Consider the following 12,357-nt stretch of genomic DNA (forward strand, 5'->3'; position numbering starts at 1 on the left):
CTCGCTCTCTCTCTATTGAATTGAATTGTATATATATATATATATATATAAACAATTCAGAAATTATAATAATAGTAAGGAAAGCGCACGTTAAAAATTACAGTATATATGGGATGGAATATTTAACTTATATGTTACAGAATGTGTGTATAAAGAATTATAAATAAATTATTGAATCCTTTAGTTTTTAAAAATTCTAAGTTTATATTAATATATATATATTAATTAATATATTATTGCATAAGATATATTCCGCTTTTTTTTTCACTGATATTAATATTTGTGAAGCTGAACTTATATTTATACTTATCATATTTCAAACACGTTTAGAAAAATTAACATAAATATTTTTAAATGACGTAAGTGTTTTGCTTAAAATATACAAATTATTCAAAAAAATATAATTTGTAAGAAATATAAAATAATACATTTTTAAAATATTGTATCACTATTTGTTATGCATAATGAGATTGTTCATATAATAGTTAAGTGGACATATTTTTCTTGGCATCATATATAATGATGAGTTGTAAAAAGAAAAAATGAAAAGACGAGTTAGAAGTTATTTTACCGTTGCGAATGTAGTGAAAAGGGACCGTACAGGTGTGAAAATATTTGACGTAGGGAAGGAAGATGTTTTGGATTGGCTACAGCTGTTTATCGCGTGTTTGGTGGGGATACGGTTCCGTAGAGTAAGGTGATGGTAGGCTATATAAGATGCGTATTGGAGTGGGGAGCTCACTACAGCTTGTGCAGTTGTTGTGAGTGATTCGTTTAACCGTTCCGTCTTGTTTAGTTTATTATCGTATTTTTTTATATATAAAGTTATTTTATTTCGTTAACAAAATTATTAACGAAAAAATGAAGGCTGTTACAACAATGTGCGGAAATACAACGACTCAAGGAGTTGCGAGTGGTCGAGTACATCGTCACAGAAGAGATATCGAAAACGAAGAAATACAGATGTATTTATCAAAATTGAAAGAACTTGTTCCATTTATGCCCAAAAATCGTCGGTTATCAAAATTAGAAGTGATACAATACGTCATCGATTATATTTGTGATTTACAATACGCTTTAGAATCGCATCCGGCAGTCGTACAAACCGCTGCGGCCGCGATGATGCGTAACTCGATAACACCGACAACACCTGTATCAACGCCTACAACACCGAGGCAACCTTTAGGAGTTTTGGCACCGAACACAATTCTTACCCCGGCATCGTGTTCAACACAAGAAGCGACAACGGTGAGTCATTTAAATTTATTTTTGAAAGTAAATTTTTTGACATTAATAGGGACATAAAAAAGGTGATTTTATTACTAAAAGCTTTAAAATTTACAAACATTTTTATGTAAAAAGCATTCGATGTAGAATGTCCTACCCGTTTCAAAGTTTATTATTGTTTTTAATTTATTAGTGAATAATATACGGAGTTTTTATTAATGAGTAATTTAGGTAATAAATTTCTATCATTTACAATGGCAAAGTTTTAAAACTTTACTTTTATTTAATGTACAGTTCAAAATATAAAAATAAAATTTTGTAAAAAAAAATATATATAGTGTAATATTAAATAATTATATAATTTTTGTGACGCAGTTGGTAGTTCAACATTTAAGAAATAATTGAATTTAAAATTCGTAAAATATGTCGCTGAGAAATAATTTTTTTTCTTTTACAACTACGAAAATCGTTTAAAACATATCAAAATAAAAATTACTATAAATATGTAATTTTAAACAATTCATCAACATATTTTTCCTACACGCATTTCCATGTAACTATAAATGAATCGTTTTGAAATATTAGAAATAGCAGCGATAAAACTTTTTTTTTTTTTGTAATAAATCTTATCTTAAGTTTATTAATGATTATTTCAGTAATTCTTATTAAAATAATACTATTAATAAATGTCATAAAACTAGTAATTTACTTAACAGATAATATATAAATCCGTTTACGTTCATATTATCACGTAGCCCTTTTCTGTACAAATAATTATTTTCTTTTCGTATTAATTCAAGAATTTAATTGTATATTTGTGTATGCCAAAATCAAAACAAACACTTTATTGTTTTTGAGAAATTAACTTTTTTTAAAAATAAAGTAAAATAATCTTAGAATATACGTATCTACCCTGCAAATTTTATTTCGAGTCAAATTAAAGAAACGTAAATTTATCTTGTTAAATTTATTTTAATATAAAAAAAACAGCTTTTAAAATACATAAATATGTTTTTTTATAGTGTTTAGTTTATTAATTACTTTATATCAAACATTTTTCTTTTAATTGAAAAACCCGTATAATTGCCTAATAATCATCAAATTTGATTCATCAAATCTAGGTTAAATCCTATCATACAACCTTTTAAATATTATATAATAATTTTAAACAGTATTAATCAGTGATGAATGTCCTATTTAAACATTGTTTATTCATAAATTATACTTTTATTAGATTATATAATACATTACGAATTATTGTAAAATAGTTTTGATAAATTTCTTCTTTTGAAGTAACATTAATAAAATACTTTTGTATTTTATATATATATAAGATGATGTGTTATATATATAAAAAATTAAAACTGATAAGCCTACATATCCAACCATACAAGATTTAAATGTAAATCTATATAAATCTTGTGTTGATGGATATGATGTAGGCTTCTCAGTTATACTTCTTTTTATTCGTGAATATTAATAATTGTATTTTCGTTTTTGTCAAACTTTTAATAATTTATATGTTTTTACTCATTTATCGGAATACTTGAAATGAAATTTAATTTACAATATCATATATATCTAAAAATTTGGAATTCGATAAACAAAAAAAAACGGGAAATTTTCTGATTTTTATTATTATTGCTAAACTGATTTTACATAGTTGTTGAGTTTATTTACATTTTAAAAATTAAAAAATTATTTATTTTTTCTCTTCCCCAGCTAAATTAAAAAAAAAATTTATTTGAAAAAAAAAATTAAATTCATTACAGATTTTAATGTTAATGGATTTTGTGAAATTTATTTACAAAAAGAACATCTGTCATGTCCTAGTTATTTTTCTCGTAAGAGTTATTTCAGTTTAGAATGAAAAGAAATTCTTTATTTGTGCACGTGTGTCTATAATCATGAATGTAATCAAGTGTATACAATAAGTTCAGTATTTTTGCGTGGGGGTAATGGTAGAGAAAGCTAATGTGGTTAAGTCTGTTGTGTGTTTGTGTATATTATATATGTATATATGTTCAATAAGAAAATGCACAGCTGCAAGCCATTCATTTGTCGATCCAGGAAGAGTAGTTCCTGACCCGTACGATAACATTATCTTTTTAAACATTGCTATTTTAGGTTATTATTTTTTTAAAGGAAATTGATATCTGTGTATGGTAATGTTTAAAAAATGAGTTATTCTTTAATACAGAAAAAAAAGATAACGATATCATGTTATATTTTTAGCAAATCATTATAATTATCAAATAAAATTGAATAAATCAAGAAATATTGCATATTAAAATTATTTGAATTAGGCTGTCGTTATTTTATAAACGAAATCGTCAGTCAGCAGTTGTGTTTTTAGATGTAACAATCATTTTAGTTTCATAAAAACTCGTTATTTATGAAACTCAATTATTTATTTCATTATCGTTTAAAAAATATAAATACTCGGATCCAGTTGTTTTATAACTTTTTATTATTATGCGATACCGGTATCATAATTTTACCATTTTTTGATACGTTTTGTTCGGTTCTTCGACTAAAATGGGATACAGTCGATAACCATATGCTGAGTACGTATGAAAACAATGTAAAACGAAATGTCCATCCAAATGTTAATAATATAGTTGACGGAAACCTTGGGGTCGTAAACTTGCCCGGTTAGATTTTATTACGGCTAAAAAAATTTAACCACAAATATACAGTTAACACAATGAAGCATATTTCTTACGGTACCCTTAAAGATGTTTGTTTCAATACTCCGATCTTTCGCAAATATATTTCTACCCTTATAAGGGGTTCTTCTATAATAATAAAACATGTAGTCTGAACAATAGTTGAATATACACAGCATGTTGTCATCGAGATCACACAAGAGGGTTATAGTTTTGTTGGTTGAATTTTTCCCACAGTAACCTCCCCTAAGTTACTAAGGCTACATAATATTCAGCACTACCCTAAACAGGTGTCGATTAGCCAAACCCGCCCTTTCTAGCTGTTGCGATAACCAGCTGTCAACCCTGTGATCCAATAGGCATATTCCCTAACCCCCTCTCTAATTCTCGACCCCTATTTTCATCATTATCATCATCCTTTACTAAGAACAACCCTTACTAATGTATTATAATATAATGCCTTCTTTTGCATCGTTTAATTTTGTGTTGTTGGCTTTAAATAGGGTCGACAGTTATATGAATATCAGTCTGTGGGATGATTTGTAAACAAACCACAACTTTACTGGTTTATATTTATTGAACTGTGCAGAAATGTTAAGTTTTATTGATTTTATATAATATATTTCTTTATGATCTAAAGAATTAGTTTTATTTAAGACCTATTATCAAAAGATGTTCCATCTTAACGTAAATTCTAAATTGATTTTTTTTCATTTATCCATTTCTATCGCTTTCAAAAGATTTTAAAATTAATTTTTAGATTATTTTTTTACTTGTATTTTTCAGTCGTGTATATTTATTTAATCATTTACTGGTTCTTCCAGTATTAATATTATATTTAACCTCTCCTGTTAGTATAAATGTTATGTGAACACTTAAATTTGTATAATTCCATTTTCTTGTTCCTTTGTTCTCTTATTTAAATATTTTCCCCTTTTTACGTTATTGGTTTACATAATTTTCTTTATTTTTTTGTAAAGTACTAACTGCAAACATAGCAGTAAATTTCGAACTCAGTACTATGTAAATATATATATATTTCACTTTTTCAAAAGTATTTTTATTTATGGCTATGTCGGCATCTTGGATCAATGTGTGTATATGTATGTGGACAGAGCTAAATGGTTTTTTTAAATTTAGCCTGTAACATTTTAATCCAACAGAATTAGTTTATTTTACTTTAATTATTTTATTTTCTATTTTAATAATAAGCAATTCTACCCGTTTTGCAGAAAGAAAATAGGTAAAACGGGTTTTTTTTATTTAATCGATAAGAAAAAAATGGTTAATCATTAATTATGCATCAATTAACATAATGCAAACGTATACATCTGGGTATATTCCATGAATTATAATGGTCCTTTTTTCTTTCTTTAAAACGTATACTAACGTTTGCATTTTTTTAAATATTTCTTTGAGTTATTTTCCTTATTTCGTCATATATTTTGTGAATCGCGTAATTAAAAAAAAAAATGCAAACTGTTGTTGAAGAATTCGCAGAAATTAATTTTATATAAAGTATAAATCTACGCAGTAATTTCTAATTCTTAAAATGATTTTTTTTTTATAAATCAATGATAGAGTAATTTAAAAAAAAAAATAAGAGATGTACAAGTGGATTTTATTACAGCATCAAATATAAGCCAACTTAATATTATTCACGGCTACTTTTTTCTTTTGCGAATTATTAAGAAAAAAGGTCATCAAATTCTGGTTGTACTTTTTTATACTTAAATTAAAAAGAAAAAAACAAATTCTAATATAAGATCTGCAAAATAACTACTGAAGTGAAAGTTTATGAAATTCAAATATTATATTAAAGAAATATTACTTTTTCTTGCTAAGTTTTCATATAAAAACTTATTACTAATTATGTTGAGCTTCTTCAATAATCTCGTTTATATATTTATATGATGAATATAAAATTTTATATATGCTTGTTTCTTTATAAAACAAGTTTTCACCCACTACCAGACTGTGTATCGGTTTTATAATATTGCTTTAAACTCTTGATGACGCGGCTCTGTCGGTTAAGTCTCGACGGCGCACAGCTGCGCTTCCCCGAGGTCAACCCGATAAGTTCCCTGCCGTGTCACGTCGTCCTTCCTGTTAAGGCCGGCCTCGTTGTTTTGTCCGCCGTTCAAATCTAGTATTATTACGCAGCTGGTCTGTCTATCTACTTAAGTAAATCTAATCTGCTGTTTTCCTTCAAATTCTGTCATTTAGACTACATATATATTTCAAAATTTTGGAATCAGCCGTATTTTTTTAATTTTTATTTATATTTTGTAAGAAAAAAATGACATTGAATATTTAAAATGCCCTACAATAAAAAAAATTATCAGAATAATTTAAGTCGTTTAAATTCCATTTAAGAATTCCGATAGTGTGCAAATGTTTTAGTAATCACTAATATTTGATTCAAAAACTCCCAAAGAAATGTTAATTATTTAAAAATAAGAACCTAATTTTCTGATAAAAGTAATTAAATGTTTTTTTAAGTTATGTAATAATGCATTACGTAACGAGCCTAAAATGATAGCCATTGATGTAAGAGTGCGAAGTAATTTACATCAAAAACCTTGGCGATTGTCGTAAATTTCAATTTACGACATTGTAAATTTCAGTTCACAATAAATGGAGATAGTTGTAATGGTCATTACAGAGAATATACCATATCTTTTGAACAATTGAAAAAAATATTGGAATTATTGATTTAGATCAATGATATAATACATATTTTATGGGATTTTTTAACATTTTTTTTCAAAAGATACAATAAACAATACATTTCTATGGCAATAAGTTATTAGTCTAAAAGTTCTTTCTGCATTTTCTTTAATATCGATCGGTTTTAAAGACATTCTTTCTCAGAATCCGACATAATTAACAAAAGGATGAATGAACATTGTAATATAGAAATTTATTTACCTAGTGGTGTATTTTCAAATTAACCCGCTTGCTTTAATCGGATTAAAATCAAAGTAAAAAAAACAGCTGATACATTAAACAATATCACTTCTGATTGGTCAACGGTTGAAAAGAGTAGGCTTTTGAATGATTGAACACTTGTTTCATAATGAAAATCTATACTATGCGGCACGTTCCAGCCGCATAATTAAAACGTTATAATACAGCCGTAGGAAAATTAAGTTTCACAATAGTTTCTAGATTTTACAGTACTGACAACTTAAATTAAAAAAAATTCGAATATATAAACTCTTTTAAAATTTCCATTATTGTTTCATGAAAAATATTCAAATAATAGTAGATACTTTTTCACAAATGCATATTAAAATGTTAAAAGAATTACAATGTACTGCAATTTTACTTTTCAAAATTTCGAAAATCCATAAAAGGGAGTTTGATATTATCATAAAAATTTACTAACTGTTATTTGACAATTTGCAAATGCCATAATCAAAAACGTTTACGTTCCTTGTTGTTTCTAGCGTTTAATTTAATATTACATTTATAATTTATATATATGTTATCAAGGTTTTTTAATGGGAAGTTTTTAGTTTAATCTCTAGCATGTATGTTTGTATTTAAGCAATGAGAGAGAGAATGCCTCCCTCACTCACACTTATTCTTTCAATAGACCTTGTTATGTACGTTGATGGTCATGTGCATTGAAGCATACAGTAATTAATCTAATAGTCCTTCAATATGTACCCCTAGATTTAAGATTAATTATATAAAAAATAAATTAATAAAATTTGATTTAGGTACTTAATTAAAAAATTAAAAGCATGCTATTTAAAGTTAATATTGAAAAATATTTGAACCAATAGAACTTTACTATTGTTTCCAATTACTAGTATTGATATATATAATAATAAAATAACAAAAGACATGGACATTGAATTCTGTAACGGCACCTGGAAACTGAACAAACCCCTAAATTGTACACATCTGCACATGTTATATTGAGTATACTGAAAACATGGATGTCGTCTTGGTTATGTATTATATGTTTCTGTTGATCTAATGTCTTTATTCTAGCCACTATAATACCAGATGTGTGCAGAATACTAGAAATAATTTATGCCAACTGCCATAACAGTATTATAAAACCGACTGGGAATTCATCCTAAAACTAGGAATTGTTCCTGAAAAATATAATTATTCTGTTGTTAAATCTTTTTTCGAAACGTCAAATATATTCTTTTATTGTATAAAATGATTTATAAAGAAATTTAATCCTATAAAAACAGCAGACATATATAATACGCCCTATTTAAAACATAGCATATTAAAATTTACTGTTCTTATCCGCTGTCAATAAAGCGATTGAGAATAACGAGTCCGAGTGATATCTTCAGTTGAAGAATAAATATTTATCTATGTCATTAAACATCATTACAGATATTCCAGTTCAACGAAACTTATGGTTGATGATTAATTATCAACACTATAAATTAGTAATATTATTTATTAAGTAAAACCGAAACCAGATTTTATACAGTAAATAAATATTTCAGTTTGAATTTATACAAATAAAATGTACGCTTTTTTATCTAATTTTTATTAATTTACGTTATTATTTTTTTTAAATTATACAAGATTTTGTAGCCAATATTAATAATTTTTTTTTGTCTTGTTACAGGCGCCTGTTCATTTATTGGATAAAGTTGTCACGCCGCCATCAGACAGTAGACCAGTTTCGTGTTAGATTTTAGATTTTAACTCAATCTCATTATCATCCTCATCATCATTAACACTCATCGTTATCATTAAGTCATCGTCACGATCTCATGATCATCATTGATGTCATCATTATATTATATTATATATATATATTCCACAAAATCATCATTTGTCATCGTCATCTTCATTTTTATTATTATTATTAGACTGGTTATTATGTATTATAAGTATATTTATATATATATAAATTTATGTGTACATTGAATAATAAATTTATAAATATAAAACCCAATTCCTAATGGTTCTTGTAAGTAGCGGTTTAAAATTATTAAATTGTTTTTTTCTTCAAAATTTTAATTTTCAAGTTTTAAAAAAAATATTTTTATATTCCTAAAAAACTGAGTTAATTATTAACCAAATATTGTATTAATATTATTGTTATTCGTGTAACCATTATGAATTTGATCTCTAATAATTAAATATTAAGCAAATTTAGAAACACTTTATTTATTGTAAATATATTTATATATATTTAATCATGAAGTGTTTATTTAGATAACACATCTTATTTAGAAACGCCTTACGATTTTATAAACCCTAGGATTCATATGGTTTTTTTAAATTTTATTATGATTTTTTTTATTAATAAAACAAATTTCATTTTATTAAAAATATCGATTATAAGAGGATATTTAGTTGTTAAATGCATGGGTTGGGTATGGATATATAAGTATATGTTAAATTAAGTACTATAATGATATTAGTTCAAAAAAAATTAAAAAATGTTATCTTATTTGTATAAGATTTGCTGAATATCCCACCTTCAAATGTAGGAATAAATATTTTTTCTTTTTTCATTTAACGTGTAATACACTTTACAAAATGCTAATGAAAGAGTATATTAACATAGTTTATTTATTAATTGTTCATATAATTTTTTTATTAGCGTAGAAAATTTAAAATGGTTCAGTGATAAATTATTTGCTGCCACCCTCAAGAATAATGTATTATGTGTTAAAAATAATTTTTCTTAGCCTCAGTTTTACAGATTAATTATATTGTTTTCTACTGTATCGAAAGTTCTGGATTCGATTCCAGGTTAGGTCATTAATGACCTTAGTTAGTATATGCTTTCCAAAAAAAAAATATATAGGATTTTATTTAATATTAAATTTCTCAATTTTTTTATTAATTTTATATTTTAACTTTACATTTTAAGGAAACTGAGAAAAAAATTATTTGATTATTTATTAAATTGTGGATAAAAACAGAATTCTAAACGTTATAAAATTTTAATTTTCTTATTATTTTTAAAATAAATATCCAAGTTTAATTATTGTATAATTTTAATATGTTTCTTAAAAAAAATCTCTGAAGAATTAAATCATTCCAAATATATACATACATTATTAAATGAAATACGGAACTTTTAAAAAAAAATTCGGGTTATTATAATATTCAAAAGTAAGTTTTTTGTGTTATAACTCTTGCAAAAAAAATTATTAAAAAAAAATCGCCTGCGTTTTCAGGATCATAAGAGACTGGGTTTTTTTAAATTTAAATCATTCCATAAAATTATTTGTTAATGGTGGAGCACTTTATTATTATTATTTTTCTAGTGGCATATATTATTGTTATATGCTCCTTCATTGTGTAATATAGTATCATGTATATGTGTAAAATATATATATATATAAAGTTATTATTATTATAATAAATGTATATGTTATTGTCTGTGATGTTTTGTAGGATTACCTTTTTAAGTGCATATAAATACAATTGATAATTATTGTATAATAGCACATAAAAATAAATAAATAATTTATATATTTGTATAAATAAAATTATTATTGTCTAATAGTGTAAAAATTATGTTTTTATTTTTATTATAGTTATTATTTTTTAGGATTGTTTTATTTTTATTATCTTTTTTTTAGTTTACCGTAATTTTATATTTATAAATATATAAATATTCTAGTACAAATGTACAAATATTTTTCTTTTCTGTTTAATTTATAAAATCATTACTACTGTAATAATGTTTTTATTTTATATTCCTTGCTTTTTACAATTAAACTCAAAATGTTTGTGATTCTTTATTTTTTCATTGAATTTACGTACAAAAAATATAATTGAAAAATTTTGAAATAAATTAAAATTAAATTTTGCACTTTTGTCTTATGAAAACAAATAAATAAAATAAAAAATAAATAATTAAATTATAAAAATAAGATTTTTGTATTAATTTATTTCTTCAATCCCCTTATACTTTTATTACAATATATATAATTTTAATTCAAATAAATAAATTAACTATTCCAACAGTTTGATTGCACTCTTAAGTAACATATTTCAAAAAATTGAACGGTAGTTAATTTTTTTTCTTTTTTTTTTAATGAACAATACACATTGTTGCATTGTATTACTTAATGAATGTAATAAATTATCGGCTTTAAAATACTTCTAACACATTAAGATCAATTAATTCATTCTGTATCATTTACTAAACCGTTCGGCAGGAAATCTCTGGTCAGTCTACGGTATCAAAATCGTTTGGATCGGTACCCGAATTATTTGGCAGTCAATTTATTAGATAACACGATCAGTGATTTTTCAAGATTGCTGAGGAACAACATTCTTGGTTTGCCTTATCGTTTCAATTAGGTGACTTTATAGTCTGGCCGTACGGAGTGCTCTTGTATATCATTATTATTTCACAAGCAGCTGGGACTGGCAACTTAATGTTAGTTCAAATACATCTCATTTACTTATATCTCATACATCTCATTACTTAAAAAAAAAAATTACTGAACAAGCTTATAAGACAATGAAATTGTATGTTTTACTAAATACAGGTGATAATATCTGCAAATAACAATAACTATAATTTATTATTATCTAAGCAACAGGCTTACATTAAATTACACTGAGTTTGTGATGGATGAAATTTGTAGTGTATGAAAAATACTGAGCCTGAACAGAATTCAAATGCAGAACCTTCCGATTAAAAGACATAGTGGCTACCAACGAGATCGGCGAAGGTTATCATCAAATTAGTGCTAAAAAGTTTTTAAACTACATGAATGAAATTTGTTCATCATATATGCAAATTCTGATTTTCTTTTTACAATCTTAACAAATTTGTATACAACAACTCGAAAATTTTAAATGGTTTGTTTATGTTTCATTACACATGATTTTGTTAAATGTTTTCACCAACTGTAACTAAATAAGATTCATTAATTTAGCACACTAACAACAACAAAAACTTTTACAATGAAAAGCTTCAAATTCTGAACACTTTTAACTGTTTCTTGAGTTGCGATTTTTTAACACAGCTCTAACCCCAATATTTTTCTTTTTTATTCCCAAAACACAGATATAATTTTAAACGAATCGTTCTTATAAAGAATTATGAACCATTCGAGAAGTAAAAATCGTTCGAATGAATGAATCGTTAATGCTCGGCACACCACATGGTTTCGTTCTCGCCAATAGCAGGTAAAATAAAAATGTGAGCACATACAAACTCATGCACCAATCTTTTTTTATATAACGATACATTAAAAATTAAAATAATTTATTAATTGCTTTATTTTCGTTTTAACAATTTATTTCATAAAATTTGTGGAAGCACACAAATAAAAAATTACTTTCTCAATACAATATTATTACATTTTAAACTGTACAACTTTTGCCAAACGTGATCATTTAAAATAAAAATTCAAAATTGAAATATACAAAAAAGAATTAAGAAATCTTAAAATACCACTTTCCAATAAATACACAACTAAATACATTTAAATTATAA

General features: G+C 25.1%; 1 protein-coding gene across 1 annotated transcript; it reads left to right on the plus strand.

Annotated features, from left to right (window-relative positions):
• The first annotated feature begins 733 nt into the window (after positions 1-733).
• On the plus strand, positions 734-10,542 carry emc (Basic helix-loop-helix domain-containing extra-macrochaetae). Its single transcript, XM_075368186.1, has 2 exons — positions 734-1,248; positions 8,506-10,542. The coding sequence occupies exons 1-2, from the start codon at positions 862-864 to the stop codon at positions 8,569-8,571; spliced, it is 453 nt and encodes a 150-aa protein (XP_075224301.1). The 5' UTR covers positions 734-861; the 3' UTR covers positions 8,572-10,542.
• The last annotated feature ends 1,815 nt before the right edge of the window (positions 10,543-12,357 follow it).

Source organism: Lycorma delicatula, chromosome 6 (assembly GCF_047948215.1).
Source record: "Lycorma delicatula isolate Av1 chromosome 6, ASM4794821v1, whole genome shotgun sequence".
NCBI lineage: Eukaryota > Metazoa > Arthropoda > Insecta > Hemiptera > Fulgoridae > Lycorma > Lycorma delicatula.

Bases quoted from the DNA above. Each gene is read 5' to 3' on its own strand.
- emc (XM_075368186.1), top strand. From the start codon at position 862: ATGAAGGCTGTTACAACAATGTGCGGAAATACAACGACTCAAGGAGTT. The intron at 1,249-8,505 runs GTGAGTCATTTA...GTCTTGTTACAG, and splicing joins CAACACAAGAAGCGACAACG to GCGCCTGTTCATTTATTGGA.